Source organism: Triturus cristatus, chromosome 2_1, assembly GCF_964204655.1.
Source record: "Triturus cristatus chromosome 2_1, aTriCri1.1, whole genome shotgun sequence".
NCBI lineage: Eukaryota > Metazoa > Chordata > Amphibia > Caudata > Salamandridae > Triturus > Triturus cristatus.
This window is the reverse complement of record NC_140581.1, coordinates 594,866,237-594,892,621: the sequence shown is the minus strand read 5'-3', so window position 1 is coordinate 594,892,621 and position 26,385 is coordinate 594,866,237. Positions and strand designations below refer to the sequence as shown.

The window sequence follows — 26,385 nt, the reverse complement described above, 5'->3', positions numbered from 1 at the left end:
ATCACCCTGCTGGTGTTCATTGCTCCACCTCATCCCTCTAAGGAGGAGGCGAAGCTCCACTTGGAAACAAAGAGTGCTGAACTTCTACATGGATTGTGCCAAAGACTCTCTGAGGGTTCTCTGAAGCAAAAAAGGGCATGGCAGTGCAGAAGAGAACCATCTCTCATTGGATCGTGCTCTGCATTAATCTCTGCTACACACTGGCCAAAAAGCAGCCTCCAAAAGGACTGTGTGCTCATTCTACCAGAGACAAAGCTGCTACCACTGCATTGGCACACAGTCCCTGTCCTAGACATTTGCCAGGCAGGTATGTGGGTGCCCTTCCTTATATTTACAAGGCATTATTCCCTGGATAATCGGGTTTTCCTGGAGGGGCATTTTACCCAGTTAGTCCTGCAGGCCTTTCTGGTTTGAGTCTATGTGCAGACCCACCTCCGAATACATCGTGCTTTGGTATCTATTCCAAAGCTGATACATCTGTATCAGAAGAATAAATTACTTGCCCTCGATAATGCTCTTTCACAGACGGGCTTCTGGAGCAGATTAAGTACCCTTGACCATGTCCTTTGTGTTGAAGTGCTGCATTAGAAATAGATCACCCTAAAACATGATCTGTACACAGCATTTATTTACCTGCGAGTGGCTTTTGACCTTGTTCCGAGAGAGACAAACTGAGTTTTATAAGCCTTCAAAATCCCTAGTGGCCTCCTTTTGGATATTGAGAATCTTAAATGAACAATCCTTTGCAAAAGTGAGGTTGAATGTGGAGAGGGGGGGGGTGGGGGGGATCCCTAACAGACGGGATCCCTAACAGACGGGATCCCTAACAGACGGGATCCCAATGCAATGGTTTCCAATCAGATTGAGATTCCTGCTTGTGCCGACATTGTTTAGCCTTCATATTAATGGGCAATGGATTGGTTATCCAAGTGTAAGGACTATGCACCTAAATCCACCTAAATCCACAGGAATCCCTGACCCGCTCCTTAAGTTCGTAGATGACTCCCTCCTTATAACCAGAACTCTCATGGGTCTCCAGTCTATATTGGATTCCTGTGCAACATTTTCTGCATCCAGAGGATTCGAGCTAAACCTGTGTAAATCTAAGTACATGGCAATAAAACCACATCAATCTTTTAGAGACATGATAATGATTGAAGGCTCCCAAATAGATCAGGTGAAAAACTTCGAATATCTGGGAGTCCGGCTGACTGACACTTTGTCCTGGGGCTCCCAACTGGACAAAAGTGACACTTTTCTTAACCAAAGAGCATTGGCAATTGGGAGGTAGTTAAAAGCCATGTTTGGAGGCTCCGTCTCCTGCTCTCAAGCTTTACAGGGCTATGGCATTGCCAGCAGCCTCTTAAAAGGCTGAGCTATGGGGGTACATTGATGCAACTGCATTAACAATAGAAAAACCTTTATAAGGGCTTTGTGTAATTTACCAACGAGCACCTCTATGACCACTGAGATTAGATTTGCTACTTAATAGCATACACCAGGTAGTCGCTTTAGAGCCATTGATATTTTGGGTAGGGCTCTGGTCCGTTTCAAAACTGTCCATCTATATATAGAGAATCATTAGTGGACTTAATTTCATTTGATAAAGAAGCTCATACTCCGTGGTTGAAGTATGTACCAAATCTTTGTGGTAAGATTAAGATCAGGGAACTTTGGGATTCGCCTATTAAAATGATAAAGTAATCATTTTAGAATTTAAAGAAAAATTGAGTGACCAGGTTAATCCAGATTTGGAATGAACACCCGCAAGAGGGTGCATCTGTCCATTTTGACTCTATAAATGTATCCCTAGATTTGAACCTTATATGAACTGGACATCTCCACTTCCAGCTAAACGTCTGTATGCACAATTTAGATGCAGTACCCTCCAGGTAGCATGTTTACTGTAAAGTGGGTTAAAATAGGGCAGTCTACAAAATTGTGTCCTCATTGCCCAAGTCATATGGGAACAGAGGCACATTTATTTTTCTTTGCCCGAAGTACATATTGTCATGTAAGAAATTGATCATAGCTCTTTGCAAGAATTTAGTTGTGAAACATTACTGGTAGGCGCTAAGGATTCGAAGGTATGATCCAACTGAACAAATAGTGTTTTCTGTCTCTCATGACTTAAACTGGGCATGACATGTAACATTAGTTTTAGAGCGCTGCCTACAAATGATTTGTAAGCATTAAATAGGAGCCTAATGAAATTAAAAAAAAAATCACTCATGTAGTTTTACAAAGTATTTTTTAAACTGTTTTTTATATTTAAACAGATGTAACATTTTCAGTTGTTGAATTTGTGTGTTTGATCTACTTTGATAGCTTTTTAAGCGGTAATAAAGTTGTTATATTATTAAATACTTAACTTCACAGTCCTTGACATAGATCTGGTTTATGACTGGAAAACCCCTGGAGTATATAAAGTGCAGAGTTCTTCTGCTTCGTGCTGCTCTTTAAATTGCATCTATTAAACCATTGATGTATCTTCTGGCATTGCTTCTGACCATAAATGCGGTCTCTTATTTCTAGGTAGCAAATCTAAACCCAAAGGACAACTCTTACACGCTAAAGGATTTTGTGTTTAAAGAAATTCAAAAAGATTGGCCTGGATATTTGGAAGAAGATAAGCAGTTGCTGGATCGAGTTCTTTCCAGGTAGGTCCTAAGAGATGAGACTGGTCAGGGATAGACCTTCTAGGGTAGGGATTGTGATACATTTTTTTTTTTTAATGAATCTTCATTTTTAGGAAAAGATTTCCTAAAAGACTCTTGTTTCTCTTTCCCTGTTTTATATTTCCTTGCCAGGAAACAAAATCCGTCCCAGAATGCCTCCAGCACTGGTCAGTCAGACTCTCCACCTCAAACTTCTATTAAGGATCCTGCATCTACTTCTCCTTCACAGGTATTTTATGACTCCTGATAGTTAAATCAGTAACACTTAGGACTGATTTATCTTTTAAAAAATAACATGGCATGTTCTCCTTTTTTGTCGTTCCGGAAATTTATTCCAGCTTCCATGTCTCCACAGATCAATTGAGGTGTTTTTTTGTGTCCATACACATTCATGTTTCTCAGTAACTAAAATAAGGACCTGTGCTACACCTAATAAAGGGGAGGCTGTGATCTGACTTTTATTTTAGCATACAATTTTTTTTATTTTGAACTACAATTTTGGAAGTACTCTTGAGCACCATATCCTAGGTCATAAAGTCTGCAACATTTGAAACTATTTAATTTGTCTTGAAAATGACTGTCCGCTTTGTAATTACGGTTTGCATGTACCGTGCTGCTCAAGAGAAACTTTACACTGGAGACTTGTTTCAAACCTGCTTACCTGAGCATGGTCATACCCCAAGTTCCCTCGGTTTCTGTCCATTTATTGCATCTCTCACAATTAAAGGTACGGTGCAGCAGCACTCCATAGCAACTGACCCTTGCCTTCTTAATCCTCACATGTAATACCCCACCATTACCATATGAGACTCTTCCATTTTGCCTCCTTCATATTTCTTGTTGATGCTGGGCATTTGCCTTGTACGTAAAAACAATGTGACCTTTTTCAAGAGGTTCTCTTCACTCCCCCTCCCGGCTCACTCCGTGTGCAGTTTATTCCCTCATGCTTAAACAGACAATCAATTTGAGGGTGCTGTTCCATGCTGCAAGAAAGTATCCAGCACTGTTTTCTACCAATTCAGTCAAGTTCAATAGACCTCTGGCGCCATTTCTGTGGTATTCACCAAAATATTACTGTAATTTCTCAAAGCATATTTTTCTAAACTAGGTTTAGAGACAAGCAGGGTATAAACAGAAATTCAGTCTGAGATGCCAGATATATCAGTCACCTGACACACGAGAGAGCCACATATAACATCCTTTGGCTTGTGCTGAATTGTTCATGGTCTTTTTCTTGTATAGCTCTGCAGTGCCTTCTATTCTTGTCCCTCTCCAAGAGACTTAATCAACAACTTAGAATTGTTCTGTCTGTATAGCCAAATGCAGTTTTTCAGTGGAGGGTCGACAGTCTGTGATGCCCTGCAAGCACACTTCTTATTTTGAAACAAAATTCAGTAGGTTTTATTTTCTCTATAGACTAACCCTTTTCTTGTCATAAACGTATGATTGCGCCTGCTAAACTCTACTTAATCCCTAATTTCTGCAAAGCACCCATGTTTTTTCAGTTGTATCTCTCCAAATGTATATGGTGTAGCTTGCTGGTAATTCCCCAGGGGATGTCGTAGACTCTAGTGGTTTATCACTACCAAACATTTTTGCTACTTTTTATTATGTATATGAATACACAGATGAGCAGATTTAGGAGAGAACCTAACTTTAAGGAAGCTTGATGAGATCTTCCTTAAACGGTTTCTTCTTAAGCTTTAGCACTCTTTTTATTGCAAAGTAACTGCTGTTTCCTTACAAAGGATTTACATATGCGACTCCTACTTATGACTGAAAAATTGTTAGGTGATGTTTGGAGCAGTATTCATATGTGGCTTCCTTTTGGATGACTGATCCATATTAAGTGTTGATTTAATCAAGAGAGAATGATAATGGGATAGAATGTCTGCCTAGAGTTGGTTTATACAGAGGTAAAGTAGCCATAACAAAATCTTTCTTTTAACTTGTTTCAGCCGCATCAAGTTTTTCATTTTGTTGTGATACAAAAGGAAGATTAATTTTCATATTTTAAACATACTTTGTACTTTTTTGTTGCAACAATTCAGATTTTGTGAGTGATCTTCTTGAGAAGAGAAATAGTGATGAAACCCCAAGTGACATAACCATAACCTAGATATGTGGAACAATAAAGTGACTTTCAATAAAAACCTGGTTGATTGATGATTGACAAAGCTTTATTTCGATATGATAAATATCTTAAAAAGCAGTACATAGACTTATGAACAATAAAACAATAAAAGGAGCCAATACATAGAAAAATAACCATACATTTCATACTACAAATGGTCCCAATAAATTAAGTAAAATCAGTTTAAAAATACAGATTAAACAAGGTACAGAAGCCTAGTTGATCTAATACGCCAAGCCCATCCTAGGAACTTTGCTAAGCCACAGTCAAAGAGGGGCCGTGGATCGTTTTTCAATATACGTAGGGCCTCCTTATAATGTCTTGTTCCAAGTTCTCTACAGAGTGGCTTTAACCATCTACTGCGGGGGACTACATAGGCCGGGCATTCAAACAACAAATGGGGAACTGACTCTGTCCTAATCCACCTTCCACCTAGAAGTCAATTCCCCCACGGGAAGTAGACCTATCCTGAATTGGAAATATAGAGCCCTGTCCCTGCGGTTTTTAATAACATCAAAGTATGGTTCACAAAAAGACACATCTTTTACCAAAAGGAAATCCAAGGTGGTCCTGCACAAGTTGGTATTACTACTTCTACCATCGGCTACCCATCTCCAGTATATCTTCTTCAGGACAGACTTTGGGGGGGCAGTTCTATTGTTCCAAGCGTCGCCAAGGCCAAGATTGACGAGAAGACGCTTGACTTCCCTGAACCAACAGATCTTAGACCAGCCTGGCAACCCCAACACATCAATTAAGCCATCCACATAACTAGACATTTCTGGAACTCTCCAGATTCGCGCCCATAAGAGGAGAGGACGGAGCCTAGCCTGGTCACTAATTGACCGAGTACCCATATCCAAGAGCAGTGGAAGGGTTGGGGTACTATGGGGGAGCCCCATTAGATCTTTATGGAATTTACTTTCTGAACGGGAAAGCTGATCCACATTATGTACCCCCCAGAGTTCAGCCCCATAAAGTGCTGCACGAACACCCCTTGCCCTGTAGATATCTAGTATAGGCGCAAAGGGTTTGAGGGTTGAGGCACGTTGTTCCTTAAGAAGGGCACCCACCACCCTCTTGTGGGTCAGCAGCATCTTTTGGTGTTGACATTTCCAACTCATAGAGTCACAGAGACGAATACCAAGTTAATCGAATTCCGTAACTCTCTCGAGGGAAACAGAATCTAGGGTCGGTGGTTTAATTATCTTTTTCGGTGGGTTAAGGACTAGGTACTTGGTTTTCCCTGTATTAATAACTAACCCCCTTGCATCACAAAAGGATTTGAAGCTAGATAGCAGACTCTGCAGGCCTACCGGGGTTTTAGAGATCAGGAGGGTATCATCTGCAAATAGGAGGGTGGGTATTCTTCTGCCAGCCAGGGATGGTGCGTCAGCAGGATGTTGCAGCAGATGCTCCACCACTCCATTGACATACAATGAAAACAGAGTGGGGGCTAAGACACATCCCTGGCGTACCCCTCTATTTACAGGTATTCGTGCTGTTTTTTGCCCCTGATTACCCCACCTGATCTGTGCGAAATTATCGGCATGCAGTTTTATCAGTATGCTTAGTAGGTATGGTGGAATACCCTGTTCATCGAGCACACTCCACAGTTGGCTGCGTGGGACCAGGTCAAAGGCAGTCCGCAGGTCTATAAAAGCGAGGTACAGACTGCCTTTGCCTAGTACAACCACTTTCCAATACAGCATCATAAGCCGGAAGGATTGCTCTATCGTCCCCATACCCGATCTAAAGCCGGCCTGGAAGTCAGAAAGAATGCCCTTTTCCTCAACCCACTGCAATACCCTGCCCAAAGCCACTTTTCCCGCCACCTTCTGCGAAGAGTCTAAGAGGCTTATGGGGCGGTAGTTGGCTGGGTCGTCCCGACTCCCTTTTTTAAAAAAAATTGGGACGACCTCAGCACCCTTCCATGAGATCGGGAAAGTTGCCCCATCAAAACTAGCATTCAGTAGGGCAGCGATGAGTTTTTCCCACTCCTCCGGGTTGATACGTAGCAAATCCCCTGGTATGCCATCCGGGCCTGTTGCTTTATTGGGGACAAGACAATTAATCGCCCCTACCACTTCCTTAGCTGTAAACAGGAGTTCATCATTAAACTCACAGGATACGAAGGGATGCCGTTCTGGTAAACTTACCCCCTTACCCGGGACCATTGTATAGAGCTGGGAGAAATGGTCAAACCACGCGCCCTCCGGTATATTACATGTTATCATTGTATCCACGGGTTTATCCCTAGCTCTTAATAGGTCCCAGAAACCCTTCGTGTCCCTCCTTAGGCTTGCGACCTTCAGGTCGTACCAAAACTGGTTCTCCCATTCTACCTTTGCCTTAAGTATATAACCCTCCTGTGATTGCCCCTTGCGACACTAATCGGGGCTCCATTCTTGGATTTCACTGCCTTTAATAATTCCCTTTTGGCGTCGCGATAGGCAGGTGAAAACCACCCAGCATTGCCCTTCGTGCTGCCACTTTTGTTATCCCTTTTTCCCACATTATGGACTAAGAACAGTTCGCCTAATGCGTTCGTAGTTTGGGCAAACAGTGTGGATACCTCCTGCGCACTGATAGAGGGGGAGTCTAAACTAGGTATGATATTAGCCATTTTAGATTTTACCTCCAGGATCTTTCCCTCATTACCAACAATATTCTTCCATTTCAGGCGCCTACCACAATTAGAGGGGCACACTTCATGTGTTGTTCTCCACACATGTGGGATTGGGGGTAGGGAACGTCCCATCCACAGAGGGGACAAAGACAGACAGAGGATTGTGGTCACTGTCAATGGACGGCAGGACCACCATATCCACCAGGCGGGCCCACAAACGATAGTTCAGCAGAATATAGTCGATCCGTGAGGAATGCCCTACTCTGTTGAACGTATGGGCCCCCATTTGGTCTGAATTGGATCTGCCATTAGTTGCTCTAAGGCCATGCTCCAGGCAGAGGGCATTAAGGTCGATGGCACTTTGGGTCCATCTTCTAATTGGCGTGATTTGCAACGGTGGGATACCTCTCCTCACGTCATCATCTCTGGTGCCTAGCACATCGTCCACCGCAAGGGGTTCAAATGTACAGTTAAAGTCCCCAGCTAGCATGACGAAGGAATCCGCGCTACTATTTCTGAGTTCCTCGTCAATGCCAGTTGAGGACAGAGTGGACGAGCCGCCCCGTGTCCCTCTGACATAAATATTAAAGATTTCGAGCACTCTCCCTCCACATGGCCCTCTCACTGTTAGCCTCTGGAGGTCAGGTGACTTAGTAGCTATACATTTAATGGAGTACCGCAGGGAGATGCTTGCCCAGATAAGCAAACCTCCCGAGGGGCTCCCCTTCCCTCCACTCGGGCGTATGGCAGGGACAAAATAGGTGGTATAACCCATCTTGTGTTGTGGTTCCAAACACCAGGTTTCTTGAAACAAGCAAATCCCAAACGATTCTATAAATACATTCCAATCTGGTATGCTTATGTTCCGTGCAAGGCCCGCTATATTCCAGCTAGCTACCTTCAGGGACACACTGCCATCCCCTCCCCACCCCATTGCTAATTCGCTTGCAAGAGGGGCATTGGCAGTGGCAGTAGCCACCTCAATGATAGGCAACGCCACAGCTTCCGTAGGTAAAATGTCCCCCTCGATCGACTCCCTGCTTGGCAGAGTCGGCTCGAGTGCTTCAGGGCGAGCCACCAGTGAGTGCCCCCTAGAGATAGTTGGTGGAAAGGGGGTGCTAGTGGGTGACCTCACCAACTCCTCTCCAAATATTAGACTACCAAATATTAGACTATCAAATGATGTCTCCCCAAATGCCTCGTTATGCTTCTCCCGTATTGGGCCGATTGCATGTCAATAACCTTGCCAAAACCGACCATGCGGCTGGCATGGGGTATTACTGAATAGGCTAAATTGGGAGAGGCTTCCACGAGTCTGTCTGCCGTCCCCAACCTCCCACTTAGGGGTTCCGGCTGGCCTCACTGGCAAATTTGGGGGATTAAAGTAACTAAGGTCGTGAATGCCAATTGGTCCCCTGCTACCAGTTGGGCTGGGCTCCCTTACAGGTCCGCTGCATACATAGCTAGCAACCCTTGGATCATCAAAGTTTATTATGATGCAATCCCCACTTATATTTTTTTGCTTAGTGCCAATCCAGCCAACTCTCCTTACGTGAATAATCCGTCCCTCCCAAAGTTTGGGCAAGGGCCTATTTTCTTTAAGCCAGAATAGGGTCTTGTTGTACAATTCAGCAAATGTCTCACGCTTACCCGGGCTAAGCGCAGGCACCCCAGTCAACACTGCTACAAAGGGCTGGCAGTCAGGGGGGAGATTAACATTGTGGGCCCTCCCACCCTTAAAACCCTCACCTGTCTGCTGTACGTGGGCCTTTGAAGGCTTAACTAGTTTGGGTGTTAAAGTCTCAGGTGTACTAGGGGCTACTGGAGTGGCGGCTGGGTTAATAGGATTTGCTTTACCAGTATTGCCAGAAGCTATGGGACGTGCCGTCTTTTTATCTGAGATGTTATTAACGGCCTTAGGGGCTTTTAATTTCTCTGCAGGCTTAATTGCTGACGGCCCATGTTTCCTCACTATCCCTGCAGCCGTAACAGTAGGGTGCGAATTACAATCAATCACCTCAGATACAACTGGTATAATACCTGCTGTGGTGGCTGTGCCTTGTTGAACTGTAGGGGTCTCCTTGCTGTCAGATCCCCCCCCCCCCCCTGGCCCATCCTCCCTGATTCTTAACTGCAGTTTAATAAATGATTTTAGGGAGAAAAAGTTGTTTAGGGTTGCCTGCTCCATTTTATCCACCCGCTCTGATAGCCCCCTAAATTTATCAAACACCGGGAGGAGTAAGGATTTCATCATTTTCTCCATGTTTGCGATTAGGAGAGAATCTTGGGGTAGAGGCGCTGCAAGGCCACCAGTCTGTTCTTTACAGCCACTAGCCACTGGCCCTCCATATGTACCCTCCCCCTTCTCTCCCTGTAGCAGGCAGGATTCCTGACCCACTGCCTTATGTGGGCCACCCGTCCTGACGCCAACCCACCTGGGTCTCTTGTGGTCTTTAGCCAATCTACCTTTCCGTGGGGTGGGCAGTCTTTTCCTTTTAGTGGGGACTGGATGTATTTCCGCCTGCACCACAAGGGCCGATGGGGGGGGGGGGGGGGCGACATCGGATGAGTGGAAGGATTAGCCAGGGGCAACAAGGAGATGACTGGCTCGCTCGCCAATAAGTCTGGGGCCACATTGTTTTCAGCATGGAGTGCCGTGGCCGTCAAAATTTCCAACCCGTCTATACTAGCTCTTAGGGCGGCCACCCGAGGGTGGTCCAGGGGAGAAGGGGCAGGGACAGGTGGGTCCAGTATTCGCTCTGGGGAGGGCACCAAGGCTATCGAGCCCAGCGATGACCGTCTATAACCAGAGGGACCTCGAGATAGCCGCCGCTCAGCCATGGCGATTTCTTTGTCAATAACATTGGCCACGCGGTAATAAACTGATCCATGGTGCCAACCATACCCCCCCCCCCCGTCCCCCTCCCCTCCCGCCCCTCCTTAGGCTTTTGCCTGAGCGGGTTGACATCGCTAAGACAAAACCAGCCCAGATGTAAAAACAGAACCCCTAGCAATGACCTAAAACAACTGAGGACAAGTAATAATATATGGGCTACCTGATAACAGACAAGATTTCAGGGGGGTGGCCTAGACCAGCCACGTACAGCCACGGCCCTTTGCCCGGGCTTAGCCCGGCGCTCCCGCACAGCGTGGATCAAGGTCTCTAAGATATTACATATTTAGCCTATGGGCGTGGCCCCGAGGCAGCACAGACCAGGTGAACTGTCCAGGGCAGGGACTCCTGGGAAAGCGAGTCCTTGCTGTTGTGCCGTTCCCTCTGACCGCCTCCAACACCACAGGGTGGCTCCACAAAGCTCAGAGTGCCTGGGCTGTGAGCAACTCCTGCTCTCAACAGCCTTCCAAAGCCAGGGATGGGCGACGTGGCGCCCGCAGAGCTAAAAAGCAAAGGAAGACCCGGTTTGGAGCCAAAGTCTGCACGCTCAAGATGGCTACAAGAGCGAATGAGGAATTATACAAAACTACAATGGCTATAAGAGGTACGTAGGATATCTAGCAGTGGACTTGCCCTTAGCATACCAAAGTTTTGCAGATGAAGAGGAGGGGCCCAGCCCAGCCTCCTCCGGCCTCGGACGGCCGCAGACGGCCCCGCCCTTATTCCGGGCATAGCCCGGCGCTGCCCGCGCGCGGACCCGCGAGGCGGTGTCTCCCTTTGCTTTTAAGCGCCTCCAGGCGCGAGAGTACAGGAGGCGGGTTTCGGTTCCGCTTCCTGTCCGCTGCTAGGAATCCTGGGAAAGGTAGTCCCCCCTCCGCACAGCAGCCGCGTTAGGATGGCGGCGGGAGGGAGACAGACTATGATTGCGGGACAGCACCCAGGAGATTAGGCAGGTGAGGAAAATTATGATGGCCTCCAATGCTGAGTCAAAGTCGCCCGCTCTGCCAGTGGCTCCCTTTGCTTTAAGCGCCTCCAGGCGCGAGAGTACAGGAGGCGTGTTCCGGTTCCGCTTCCTGTCCGCTGCTAGGAATCCTGGGAAAGGTAGTCCCCCTCCGCACAGCGGCCGCGTTAGGGCGGCGGCGGCGGGAGGGAGACAGACGATCGCGGGACAGCACCCAGGAGATTAGGCAGGTGAGGAAAATTATGATGGCCTCCAATGCTGAGTCGAAAAGTGACTTTCAATAAAAACCTGGTTATTGTTATTTAAAAGGGATGTCCAATTGTTCAGTAAAATATTTTGAACTGCAAATTGAAGCCTTTGCGTCCTTCATTGGTATAATTGATGACATTGCTTATCCATTGGGAGAAAGACTTTCACTGCTAGACTCCCTTGTAGCATAATGAAAATAACGATTATTATAAAGCAATTGGACTCCTTCTCGCGGCCAGCCCCTCATTAGTTAGGTTCAAAGAGAATTTGTTCTGGCTACTTTACCTATGTATAAACCAACTCTAGGCAGACTACCCAAAAATACTTTCGTCCATTCATCATTCCGAGGAGGCGTTAAGCCTTTCTTTGAGTATTGTATATAAAACCAAGGTCCTATGTTTTTTTTTTCTTTGCTTCGTCGGTTGAATATATAACTATTTTTCTGATTTCCAAGTGGAACTTTTGCAAAAACAAATTGGTTATATAGAATTCTACCCATGATGTCGAGCTTTGCAATACACGAACGATACTTAAGCTCACAGTAACCTACAATAAGGTGGATCTGTGGAAGTGCTGCACAGTTCTCCTATGAAGTCCAACTTGTCCCGTTATGAGTTTCGGTTTGAGCATAGTTCCACTTTAGCCCACACTGTCATGCAGCTTTTTGAGTTGCAATCTACACCCTTCCTTCAGCTCAAATTATTGTACGGAATTTAATTGAAACAATAAAGAAAAAGGTAAATTGATAACATTAGAGTAACAAAGCATCCTGCTACATGTTAATTTGTTTTGCCTTAAAACTAATACAAACTTTGACGGTAAGCTGCATGCATAAAGATAAGACTTAGTATCTACTGTATTTTAAGTCTAACTTAAAGACTACTTTGACTGCAGTAAAGCATGCTTCTGACCATAGCTTTGGAGCATAACCCAGGTTTTGATAATGTGACGTGTTTAAATAGGTAGTGATTTGCCAATCTGATGCTTTATATATAGACTAAATAGGTAGTGATTTGACAATCTGATGCATTATATATAGACTGTCCTGTAATAGCTTTAAACCTATAATTGAAAAGAAAAAAGCACCTACAGGGAAATAGCTCTCACCAGTGTAAACATTATAAACACTGAAAAAACACCCCCAAACTAAATGCGATTCAAAGAAAGGAAAGTGAGTAATTTTTATTTCTTCCTGAAATGGCCAATACCATGTAACTTTGTTATACAAGGTAGCAGCAAGACAGGCTGGGCTACGATTATTCTGCGAGTTTTGCTTTTTAGGCAAGTCACATTTGCGTTTTTCAGTTTTGTGGACTTTGGTCTAGTTGCAAGATTTAGAAGCATGTTTTAGGTCATGTTTGATTATTTTATAAACTGTAGAGAGTCAGGAAATATCAAAAACATGTTTGATAGTTTGGCTACGTTTGATTCTTTCACTGATGGGTAAAATGGCTGGTTTCATTAGAATATTCCCAATATGTACCACCACATTTACCCACAGACCGAGCATAAGTGAAACCCTTAAATACAGCGATCCCCGTTTCTAGCGAGTCAGTATTGATAGTATGTGAACTGCCAAATACCCCAGGCTTTAAACACTTAATGCGAAGTGCAGTGACTGGTATATGTGAAAAGAGTGCTGTCACCAAGCAGCGGGGTTAGTGGTGAAAAAATGGCACCAGCCGTTTGGAAAACATGCAACACGGTGTCACTTTGAATTCTATTCTTACCAAATTCAACAAAGATTGTAGTTATATTGTTTGTTTTTACAGTGATTCAGCTATGTATATGAAATAGTTATGTGATGACCTGTCAAAATTGATACCGGAGCTGAAGTGCTTCCCTGTAAGAGATGCTTACCACTTGCAATATGGTGTACTGAAAACATATGTACAATCTTCAGAGCAAATGAAGAACGCTATTGACTTCGTAGTCCATTCTGGTGCCCTGTTTTGTTATGCGCAGGAACTAAAATGCTAATATTTCTTATTTTGTGCTTTGTGTGGCATCAAAGATTCATCCCAACTGTCATTTAGCCAGTCGTTCTCAGTCCTATAGGCTGGGAATGCTATTTAATGTATGTGGCGACTGTTTACAGAATTATTGCTTAGTGATGCCAATGGCAAGAAATGTGAGGATCTTCAGTTGCCTATTGATAGTGATGTAAAAAAAAAGTACACTGTACTGCATTCCTAAAGTTTTACAGAAAAACATGACTGCTGTAGTGGACATAGTCTGAAACCACCCTTGTCTACCAAGAGTTCAGCGTAATTGGTGTAGATGTGAAACATCTCCTTGAGTAGGCTGGATGACACTTTTAGTGACTGTAGCACTGCAACATGTTTCATGTTTGAATGCTTGTCACTTGGTAAGCAAATAATTAAGGAGCAATTCAGGAAGTTTTATTTTACAATGCACGAGAAGTGGCGTGCAATTATGCATAGAAATGTCCCTTCACCAACCATGCCATTTTGAAGTCCATGAAGCCTCACAGTGTTACTCTGCATAAGTTCTCCATCTTTCATAAAAGGGTATTTTCTCCAGACATTGTAAAGTTCTGCTTAATGTTTTCTCTTAATTACTCTGTGGGCATATGTGCCCAGTTCAATGCATATGTTGCAGAACCTGTCCCAGAGAAACGTAATCTTCAGGTGTTCCGGTATTGGCATGGAAAGCTATGTAGGTGGCCAGAGTTAGCAAATTGCGTACTGGCTTTTTTGGCATTGCCCATCTGAAAGTGCAAATGTTGAAAGGACCTTTTCACAGATAAAAACGTATATGGGAAGGAAAGAGCGATCACACATCACAAAAGACTCCCTGAAAAACTATTGTATTGTGTAGTTCAATAAGTTTGATTTGTAAAAATGTATTTGGACCTCATATACACTATATGTACACTGTCTATATACCATGCACTATCAGTGCACAATGCCAGCAACAAAAGCAAAATGTTTTATAAACACCGGAAATACTATTACTGGTTTTAATGGCATGGAAATGTATAACCACTGTTTTTAAGGTATTGAAATTACTGAAAAACCCTCAGCAGAATTTACCCAAAATAGAAACAGAAAACAGGAAATCCAGATTCTATAGCAATAATGTATTAGATACTCTGTTGTAACTGAATTGTCTAAAAGTAGATAGTACAAAAATATGAATTTCTAATTATTTTGTAATTTCAGAAGCGGCCTTCAGATACAGATTTCATTGATCCCTTAGTGCATAAAAAGCCTCGAATATCTCATCTTACAAATAGAGTTCAACCAACTTTAAATGGTCATCTAAATTCCTCCAGTGATAAACCTGTAGTTGCTGCGCCGCCGCCGCCTCCTCCTCCTCCTCCTCCTGCTGCTGCTGCCGCCGCCGCCCCTGCTCCTCCACCACTTCCTCCTGCTCGTTTGCCAGCTTCGAATCCTCCACAGACTATAAATTCTAACTCCAATTCTCCCAGTACGCCTGAAGGTCGAGGAACACAAGACCTACCCGTGGACAGTTTTAGCCAAAATGGTGGCATTTTTGAGGACCAGCATGACAAATATACCTCTAGGACTTCTTTAGAAAAGAGCCCTTCTCCTGTTCCAATCAAACTGGAATGCACAAAGTCCACAGATGAAAAGCATTCACTATTGCACAAAAAATCCAAAAAGAAATCTAAAAAACATAAAGAAAAGGATCGAATGAAAAAGGAAGACAGTGACACCAATGAAGAAAAACATCAGGATCACATCAAGAAAGAAGAAATTGTAAAAATGGAAAAGATCGCCAGTCCAGATCCAAATAAAGGTATTTATACTTATAAATATTCTGTAATGATTTTGTTATATGTTAAAAGTATGGGCAAAACATCACATTGTGTCAATGCTCAATACCCTTTAATGCTGAAACACAATGTATACCATTGACTTTGTTAATTTTACTCTTCGACTGGGTCTGCAACTTAAAGTAATACATGCGTGCAAGCAGAAAATGTTCAAATGGGTGACTAGCCTGTCACCAATGTTTGCTGTTATCCCTGTTCATATTTGGCATACCTTGCGTTGAGGGCTAGCTAGCTTTATGCAATCTGGTTGTGTTTTAGTAAGGGGAGTGGTGTACAAGGTTAGGATTGGGCAGAGGGTTTACCAGCAATGATGAAAAAGCTAATTTATGAATTGCTAGAGATGTGGCAAATGCTCTGATAGTGGATTGGAGAGATTTGTGATATCTTATCTCCAGTCCAGACTGAGAAGGCTCAATTGCAGGTCTTTCTTGATTTTCTTTTTTTTTTTTTTTAAGTGCATTTGTGGCAATGCTTCGATTTCTGTTTTCTTCTATTAATGCATTCTTTGATTTTACCAAGTTTACATGGAGCTGGCGAGCAGCCACACACAAACTCTGGGAAGTTCCCAAGTTGGACAACAGCCCTAACAAGGCAACTACCCAGAGGTCCTTGCTTCCTTTTGCTCATAATTTATGCGCCACTCTAAGCCTGAAAGGCTATTTCCTTCTGACTCACTCACTCTCTCTCGGTTAAAGTGATGTTATAGTTGCATGTTATGCCCGCACTCTCTGGCATGGAGCCACAGTGTGTCCCTGGGGTGGGCTCCTCGAAAAAACCACGTATCGTGCACCAAGTGTTGGGGGTCCACAGGTGATACCAGCAAGGGGGCGGGGTGCATGCGGCCCCCCTTTTTTTTTTTTGGTAGATATTTGGCCCCAGGGGGTCTGGTCCCGCTGCCATAGAGTGGGAGACCTCACGGCTACTCCCCTATTAAGTACTTTTGCCCTATGGATGAGGTCCCTGGCTCCAAATTGAGCTCCCGGGGAGGCGGGGGCAGCTGCATGTCTCCTCCCTTTAATGCACATTTTGCCTCAGCAGGTGGGGTTCCAGGTGCCATCACTAGTTTGTGGAGGGGGTTACCGACTCCGGCCTCTTTCCCCCTCCCCCCCCCCCCCCCCCCAAATATTTTAACTAAAGATTCCAGTGCCCTTACCCACCCCAGGGGTCAAATTAATATCTTAAATGCCGGCGGCACTGTTATTTAATTTGTTTATAATAAAAGTTTTGCAGCGTGAATCTTTCTGTATTCTCTATGCTGTGCATTATTCCGCGATCTGGTGGTTGGGTCCGGATTCGTAGTCTTTATTTTGGTTTTTTTTGTATTTTTTTTTTTTGTAGCCCAGGTGGGCGTCGACGTCCCACCATTTGGTGCACCTCTCGTGACGTCGTCGTGCTTCCTGCGGAAGTCCCACCTTTGGGGCGCCATATTCAGATTCTTTTTTCCGCCGTTGGGTCTGGATCGTCATCGAGAAGCTCCAGAGTTTTAGACGAAGGAAGAAGGAAAATACGCGAGTTTCATCGAAGGAGAACCTTTAGAAGACTACAGAGAAAAAGGTATTACAGCCGGGACGACGAAGGAGGGGATCCTCAATTCTTCGACGCACAGAGGAAAATGCGCACTCGGAGGCTCTGAGCGCAATGGACAAGACACCATTTAAGTTCTGCCCTAACTGCCACCACAAGTTCGTGCAGAAGGACCAACATCCGGTGTGCAACCTTTACCTGCCTTTCGATCACGAGAGCAAGGACTGCAACGCCTGTTCCGCCTTCGCGCCGAAGACTCTCCGGGTGAGAGAACGTCAGAGGAGAGCCAACTTCAGCCTGGAAGGCAAGGGTAAGGCCCCGTCGCTCTACGATCTGGGCCTATCCACCGACTATGAAGACAACATCGCCGAGGGACCTGATATCTTCACGGTCGCAGAGACCGATAAGAAAACGCCTGACGAGGTAAGAGACACGTCGAGTACAAAACCACCGAAAGGGCCCCGAAAATCGGATGGTGACTCTCGAAAAAATGAGTCAAAGTCCTCGAAGGAAACACCGGCGCCGAAGATTTCGACGTCCGCCAGTGGTTCAAAGGACAAAAGGCCGAGCGGATCCTTTGAGAAGGACTCCCAGGTGCCGAAGACCACCGAGAGGCAGAGTTCGTCGAAACAGACCCACGAGGTGGGACGTTCGGTGACGAAAGACAAGGCCGCGTCGACGCAAGCTCCGTCGAAGAGACCTGCGGTCGACGCCGAGCACATCTCAAGCATGGAGAAGAAAAAGAGAAGGCTCGAGGCGGAGATGGAGAGCATCCTTCAGAGGAAGAAGAAGTTCGACGAACGAATGAAACAATTCAAAATCCCAACGGTCCCGTCGACTGATGTCGTGGAGATCGAGGAAGAAGGGGATTTCGACGCCAAAGAGCAGTCGAGAGGTCCTGAAGAGGAGGAAGAAGGCACCTACTATGAGGGAGAAGGTGATGAGGAACAGCAGTTGTTCTACGGCTCTGCGCCGTCGACGAGTCAGGAGCTGGAATGGCAGGACATCGACACCGAAAACCCCGAAGAGCCCGTGGACTCGTATCCTTCGAGGCCTTCGCCGCCTGACGACATCGGGGCGTACAACATGGTCGTCAAGAGTGCTGCAGCAGCCTTTGGTGTGAAATTGGACGAGGAGAAGCCGAAAGCAGACTTCCTACTCGAAACTCTGCTCCCCATCCAGACGAGGAGCCAGTTTTGCAGCGTGAATCTTTCTGGATTCACTATGCTGTGCATTATTCCGCGATCTTGTGGTTGGGTCTGTTTTTTTTTTTTTTTTTGTAGCCCAGGTGGGCGTCGACGTCCACCATTTGGTGCACCTCCCGTGACGTCGTCGTGCTTCCTGCGGAAGTCCCACCTTTGGGGCGCCATCTTCAGATTCTTTTTTCCGCCGTTGGGTCTGGATCGTCATCGGGAAGCTCCAGAAATTCACTCGGAGGACGAAGGAAGAAAAGCGAGTTTCATCGATAGAATCAAGAGAAGACATCAGGAATAGAACAGATTTCATCAGGAGCGCGAAGAAAGAGGACCAGCTAACCTTTTTTCTTCGACAGCCTTGGAGAATGCACGCTCAGAGACCCTGAGCGAAATGGACAAGACGCCATTCAAGTTCTGCCCAAACTGCCACCACAAGTTCGCGCAGAAAGACCAGCATCCGGTCTGCAACCTCTGCCTACCGGTGGATCACCAGAGTATCGACTGCAACGCCTGCTCAGCCTTCGCGCCGAAGACACTCAGGGTGAGAGAGAGGCAGAGAAGAGCCAACGCCAACATGGATGGCAAAGGGAAACCCCCGACACTCTACGAGCTGGGCCTCGACACGGACGACGAGGACAACGTCGCCGAGACAGCCGAAAACTTCACGGTCGTAGAGACCGACAAGAAAAAAGAAGACGAGGTAAGAGAATCGTCGAGCGCAAGTCAAAAAACACCTCAAACACGAGGGTGACTCGAGAAAAACTGAGTCAAGGTCCACGAAGGGAGCCCCGGCGCCGAAAACTTCGACGTCCAAAGGGGGAACTTCGGACAAAAGGCCCAGCGGATCCTTACAAAAGGACTCCCTGGTGCAGAAAGACGCCGAAAGGCAAGGGTCGTCGAAATCATCCCATGAAACTGGCCGATCGACGCAGAAAGAACGTTCGACGTCGACGCAAGTTTCCTCAAAGACCCGCGGTCGACGCCGAAAGCATCTCCGAAATGGAGAAAAAGAAAAGGCGGCTCGAGGCCGAGATGGAGAACATCCTTCAAAGGAAGAAGGAGTTCGACGCCAGGATGAAGGAATTCAAGATTCCAACAGTTTCATCGGCGGACGTCGTCGAGGTCGAAGGCGAGTTCGACGCCGAAGGGCTGACAAGGGATCTCGAGGAAGAAGAGGAGCCCTATTATGAGGAAGAAGCCGAGGAAGAAGACCAACAGTCGTTCTACGAATCGGCGGCATCTACCAGCAACGACGTCGAATGGCACGATCTCGACACCGAAAACCCGGAGGAGGCCGTGGACACGTACCCCTCGAGGCCTTCGCCACCCGACGACATCGGGGTGTACAATATGGTGGTGAAGAGCGCAGCAATGGCCTTCGGCGTCAAACTCGACGAGGAGAGGCCGAAAGCCGATTTCCTCGTCGAAACACTGCTCCCCATCCAGACTAGGAGTCAGTTCCTCCCCATGCTACAAAGCGTGATGAACCAGGGGAGAGAAGCCTTCAAGGAGCCTGCCACCTGCCGGTCGATCACGCCCAGGACAGAGAAGAAATATAAGCACTCCTCCCTGGACCCACCTTACATCAAGGGTAGCGTCACCGCAGACTCCATCATAGCCTCCACGGCCAGGAGAAGGGCCAACGTTCCAGCAACTTCGGGCCCACCTCCGGATAAAGAGAGCAGGAGGATCGACCTCACAGGCAGAAAGGTCGAGAGGAACGCCGCAATGCACTGGCGCATGGCGAATTCGAATGCACTCCTCAATAGACACCAATACCAACACTGGGATGAGATGGGGGAGCTACTAAAGCACCTCCCCGAAGAATACCGACAGAGAGCCTCTCACCTGGTGGATGAAGGCAAGAACATCGCCAACTCCTGTATAAAGACGGCGTTGGATGGGGCAGAGACTTCAGCAAGACTCATGGCCATAGGGGTCACAGAGAGGAGGCATGCATGGCTAAGAATCTCGGGATTCAAACCGGAAGTGCAGAACAACATCCTTGGCACCCCCTTCAACGGAGAGACACTGTTCGGAGCAACGGTGGACGAAAAGCTCACCCAGCTCAAGAAGGAAAACGAGACAGCGAGGTCCATGGGGGCCCTACAGCTGAGGGGAATGAGACGATGAAATCCTTCGAGGAGATACATCGTGCAGTACGGATACTGCGTAGACTTGGAGAAAAGACCTCCAAACAGGAAGCCGAAGGGAAGACAGAGATCGGCCCAAGAACTGGCAATACTCAGAGAAGAATCACGGAAACTCCTACAAAAGGGAGCCATAGAGACAGTGCCGTTCAGGGAACGCAACAAAGGGGTCTACTCAAATACTTCGTGGTTCCGAAGGTAGACGGAGACCTCAGACCCATACTGGACCTCCGTTACCTAAACAAGTTCATCAGAACGCAAAGGTTCAAAATGACTTCACTGCAGGAGGTACTGCCACAGATAAGAGAAGGGGACTTCATGGTCACCGTGGACCTCAAGGATGCCTACCTTCACATCCCAATAAACAGAAGGCACAAGGGCCTTCTAAGATTCAACATCGAACAGGAACACTACCAGTTCACAACCCTGGCCTTCGGATTAAAATCAGCGCCAAGGGTCTTTACAAAATGCCTGTCGGCGGTAGCGGCACACCTACGAAAGCAGGGAATACACGTATACCCCTACTTGGACGACTGGCTGGTCAAGGCAAACTCACGCGAGAAGTGCGAGAGGCACGCAAAACGCGTAACAGACACCCTCACAAATCTGGGATTTTCCATCCACTGGGGAAAATCATCGCTGGAACCGGAACAGGTAAAGATTTTCCTGGGGGCAAAGATCAACTCCCGCAACAGTACAGTAGTGCCCAGCGACAGGAGGACGGATGCTCTACTGAAGGAGACGCAGCTCTACCAGAAGGGGCGAGCTCTGACAGTGAGGGCGGTGAGCAAGATGATGGGGATGATGGCGTCCTGTATCCAGCTGGTGCCGAATGTACGCCTGCACATGAGACCATTCCAGGAATGGCTGCAACAGCAATGGTCACAAGCAAACGGAAGTTGGGAGGATCTAGTGGTTGTTACGCACGCAGTGCAGGAGGAGATAACTTGGTGGAACAGAGACAACATAACAACGGGGAGAAGCCTGACACCACCAAGCCCAACAATGACCATTACCACGGACGCATCGCAGAAGGGATGGGGAGCGCACATGGACAACCTCAGAGTGAGGGGTCTATGGGCTCCAGCAGACGCGGTCCGCCACATCAACTACCTCGAGTTGAAAACGATACTGTTAGCCCTGAAGGCATTCCAGAGACACCTGTTCGGCCAGAGGGTGTTGGTACAGACAGACAACACCACGGCGATGTTCTACATCAACAAACAAGGGGGGACACAGTCGTTTCCCCTCTCATCCCTAGCTCAGGAGATTTGGAGATGGGCCATACCTCTCAAGATAGATCTACTGGCAATTCACCTACCAGGGAAGGACAATGTGGAGGCAGACTGGCTGAGCAGACAGACCTCAGCATCGCACGAGTGGGAGCTCAATGGCCAGGAAACGGAGAAAATCTTCCAGAGATGGGGGACTCCCACAATAGACCTATTTGCAACACGCCACAATGCAAAATGCCAAAGCTTCGCGTCCAGGCAGCCAGATCAGCAATCCAAGGGAAATGCCCTATGGATAAGCTGGTGGAGGACATTTGCCTACGCCTTTCCACCGATACCCCTGTTGCACAGAGTGCTCGACAAGTGCAGAACCAGCAACATGACTCTGATCCTGGTGGCTCCACAGTGGGCGAGGCAGACATGGTTCTCACAGATTCAAGAAATGGCGCAAGGCAATCCGTACAGGTTCGAGAGGAGAAAAGACCTGCTCTCAATGCAAAACGGGGAGGTCCTGCACCCAGAGCCAGAGACACTCAACCTAGCAGCATGGCTCCTGAAGACCTAGAGTTCGCACACCTAAGGTTACCTCAGAGCACTATGCGAGTGCTACGGGAGGCAAGGAAACCTACTACAAGAAAGTGCTACAGCGCAAAGTGGAAGAGATTCACGGTGTGGTGCAGGAAAAAGGGCCTGCAAACCCGAATGACAAGAGACTCAACTGTGCTGAGGTACCTCACACACCTTCTAAAGAGTAACCTCTGCTCGAGCTCCCTAAGAGTACACCTAGCAGCGATCGTTGCCTACACTAGAGGTGAGAAGGGTGGAAGCTTCTTCACCTCGCAGGTGGTGAAGAGATTCATGGAGGGAGCCAAAAGAATGGCACCCCCGAAAAGGTTGCCGCCGCCGGCATGGAATTTAAACGTGGTTCTGACGGAGCTCATGAAGGCGCCGTTTGAACCCATTCACAAGGCCACTCTACAAATGTTAACGATGAAAACTGCCTTTCTAGTGGCCATAACCTCACTACGCAGGGTGAGCGAGCTTCAAGCACTAACGCTACATGAGCCCTACATTCAAATTCACAAAGACAGGGTAGTCCTGAGGACGGACCCACACTTCATGCCCAAGGTAGTGTCGGCGTTCCACATGAATCAGAGTATCCAGATACCGAGTTTCTTCCAAAACCCGACTACAAACGCAGAAAAGGCCCTGCACACCCTCGATGCCAGAAGAGCGGTGATGCACTACATTGAAAGAACCAAGGAACTCAGGAAGTCGAAGCAGCTGTTTGTGTCCTTTGCTACTAGCTTCATAGGTAGACCAGTGACCAAGGGCACCATCGCTAGGTGGATTGCCCTCACTATTCAATTCTGTCACAAACAGGCTGGACAGGAGCTAACGGAGGGGCCCCAAGCTCACTCCACAAGGAAGAAGGGGGTCACGGTTGCCTTCCTGGCAAACACGCCCATCCAAGACATTTGTCTCGCAGCAACTTGGGCATCTGTGCACACTTTCACAAAGCACTACTGCGTGGACATTCAAATGAATAAGGAAGCACAGGTCGGACAGAAGGTGCTACAACACATTTTCAACGACCAGCGATCATCTTCCACCCAGCCACCACAAAAATAGGAAAACCGCTACAAAATCTATGCACAGCATAGTGAATCCAGAAAGATTCACGCTGCAAAACGAAAAGTTTCTTACCTGTCGGTGTAGTTTTGCAGCTTGAAGATCTTTCTGGATTCACTAGCGAACCCACCCACCTCCGCCAGGAAGATGAGGCTGGAGGAAGAGGGGGTGAAATGGATAGGATCAAAGAAGTGGAAACGTACAGAAATATGGACAAAAGGATTAATCAATCGCCTAGGGTTAAAAAAAAAAAAATAAAAAAAAAGGGGAAAAAAGAACCCGAAGATGGCGCCCCAAAGGTGGGACTTCCGCAGGAAGCACGACGACGTCACGGGAGGTGCACCAAATGGTGGACGTCGACGCCCACCTGGGCTACAAAAAAAAAAAAAAAAACAGACCCAACCACAAGATCGCGGAATAATGCACAGCATAGTGAATCCAGAAAGATCTTCAAGCTGCAAAACTACACCGACAGGTAAACTTTTCGTTCCTCCCCATGCTCCAAAGCGTGATGAACCAAGGGAAGGAGGCGTTCAAGGACCCGGGAACATGCCGGTCCATCACACCCAGAACGGAAAAGTACAAGCACTCCTTGCAGGATCCTCCTTACAGGATCCTCCTTACATCAAGGGATCGGTCACGGCAGATTCCATCATTGCTTCCACGGCCATGAAAAGCCAATGTGCCGGCGAAATTCGGGGCCACCTCCTGATAAGGAGAGCAGAAGGATTGACCTCACTGGAAGGAAGGTAGGTAGAAAAACGCCGCAATGCACTGGCGCATGGCGAACTCAAACGCGCTACTGAACAAGACACCAGTACCAGCGATGGGATGGGAGAACTAGTCCAGCATCTCCCAGAAGAGTACCGTCAAAGAGCTTCCCATCTAGTGGAGGAAGGGAAGAATATCGCCAACTCATGCATCAAGACTGCATTGGACGGGGCGGAAACTTCGAGCAGACTGATGGCCATAGGGATCACTGAAAGGAGACCGGCTTGGCTCAGAATTTCTGGATTCAAGCAGGAAGTCCAGAATAACATACTGAACACCCCTTTCAACGGTGAAACGCTGTTCGGGGAAACTGTGGACGAGAAGCTCACCCAGCTGAAAAAGGGAAATGAGACAGCAAGATCCATGGGAGCCCTGCAATTCAGAGGAATGCGAAGAGGCACCCCAAATCGGAGACCCTACGGAAGGGGAGGAAGCCAGCAGGGTACGTCACACCAGACATTCCAGCACGGGCAGCAGGGTGACAGTCACAGCCAGCAGGGACAGCAGAAGCAGAACTGGCAGTACCAGTCTCGAGGCCAGTCCTTTCGAGGGAGAGGAAACGGACGTGGCCAAAGGAGGAGAGGGGGAGACCAACCCTCATCTAAGTGACTACACACAAAAGGACGCTCACCCACAGCATACCCCGAAGGGTGAAGCGCAATGTAAGAACACCAAGGGGGTTACGCAAAACAAGTGCCTAGGAGCATGCAACACCGGTAGGCGGAAGACTGGGCCTCTACCTTCGACAATGGCAACAAATAACATCAGACAAATGGGTTCTCAACGTCATACAGCACGGATACTGCATAGAGTTAGAGAAAAGGCCTCCAAACAAGAAACCAAAGAGAAGACAGCGCTCTGGTCAGGAGCTCGCTCATCTCAGGGAGGAGACACTTCAACTACTGAAAAAGAAGGCCATAGAACCAGTGCCAAGCAGAGAAAGGAACAGGGGAGTGTACTCCAACTACTTCCTTGTACCAAAGGTGGACGAATCACCAAGACTCATCCTGGACCGAAGGTTCCTAAACAAATTCATAAAGATGCAAAAATTCAAAATGACTTCACTACAAGAAGTGCTACCCCAAATACGAGACGGAGACTTCATGGCCACCGTGGACCTCCAGGACGCCTACCTGCACATCCCAATGAACAGGCGACACAAAAACCTGCTAAGGTTCAACATCAACCAGGATCATTATCAGTTTACAACCCTGGCATTCGGCCTAAAGTCAGCCCCAAGGGTCTTCACAAAATGCCTTGCAGCAGTAGCAGCGTACCTACGAAGGGAAGGGATTCATGTGTATCCTTACCTAGACGACTGGCTGGTCAAATCAAGCACTCGCGAGGAGCACGCAGAACGGGTGACAAGAACACTAACAAACCTGGGGTTCTCGATACACTGGGTGAAGTCATCGATAGAACCAGAACAGGTGAAGATCTTCCTGGGAGCGAAGATCAACACCATAGACGGCACGGTGATGCCCAGCGACAGAAGAACAATAGCCCTGCTGAACGAGACTCGTCCCTACCAGAAGGGGCGAGTTCTGACAGTGAGAACAGTGGGCAAGATCATGGGGATGATGGCGTTATGCATCCACCTAGTCCCCAATGTACGGCTTCACATGAGACCATTCCAAGAATGGCTGCAACAGCAATGGTCACAAGCAAGCGGGAGTTGGGAGGATCTAGTGGTTGTTACGCACGCGGTGCAGCAGGAGATGACATGGTGGAACAGGGAGAACTTAACTACAGGAAAGACCGTGAAACCACCAAACCCAACTGTGACCATTACCACGGACGCATCACAAATAGGATGGGGAGCACTCATGAACAAACTCGGGGTGAGGGGTCTGTGGACTCCGGCAGATGCGGTCAGACACATCAATTACCTGGAATTGAAGACTGTCCTGCTAGCCCTGAAGGCCTTCCAGAAACAGATATACAACCAGAAAGTGTTGATAGACGGACAATACGACTACCATGTTCTATATCAACAAGCAGGGAAGGACACAATCGTTCCCCCTTTCCTCTCTGGCACAGGAGATTTGGAAATGGGCCATCCCACTCAAGATAGACCTGCTGGCCATACACCTACCGGGGAAGGACAATGTGGAGTCCGACTGGCTCAGCAGACAGACATCGGCATCCCACGAGTGGGAGCTCAATGGACAGGAAACGCAGAGGGTGTTCCAGAGGTGGGGAACACCGACAATAGACCTGTTTGCAACACGCCTGAATGCAAAATGCCAAAACTTTGCATCCAGACAACCAGAACAGCAATCGCAAGGGAATGCCCTATGGATAAGTTGGTCAAGGACATTTGCCTACGCTTTTCCACCGATACCGCTGTTACACAGGGTGCTCGACAAGTGCAGAACCAGCAACATGACACTGATCGTAGTAGCACCGCAGTGGGCAAGGCAGACATGGTTCTCTCAAATAGTGGAAATGGCACAAGGCACTACTCACAAATTCACAAAAAGAAAGGACCTGCTCTCCATGCAGAACGGAGA

General features: G+C 47.2%; 2 protein-coding genes across 3 annotated transcripts in view; both read left to right on the top strand.

Moving 5' to 3' along the window:
* Positions 1-26,385, top strand: part of ELL2 (elongation factor for RNA polymerase II 2) — a 269,731-nt gene that overhangs the window by 160,397 nt on the left and 82,949 nt on the right. For both annotated transcript variants that reach the window (XM_085632502.1, XM_085632503.1), the window contains 3 exons: positions 2,536-2,660; positions 2,811-2,907; positions 14,730-15,330. In XM_085632502.1, coding sequence (XP_085488628.1) covers positions 2,536-2,660; positions 2,811-2,907; positions 14,730-15,330 — 823 coding nt within the window. The remainder of the gene's footprint in view (positions 1-2,535; positions 2,661-2,810; positions 2,908-14,729; positions 15,331-26,385) is intronic.
* LOC146865669 (uncharacterized) lies at positions 16,654-23,714 on the top strand. Its single transcript, XM_085632505.1, has 2 exons — positions 16,654-18,094; positions 23,197-23,714. Exons 1-2 carry the CDS (start codon positions 17,006-17,008, stop codon positions 23,578-23,580), a joined length of 1,473 nt encoding a protein of 490 aa, XP_085488631.1. The 5' UTR covers positions 16,654-17,005; the 3' UTR covers positions 23,581-23,714.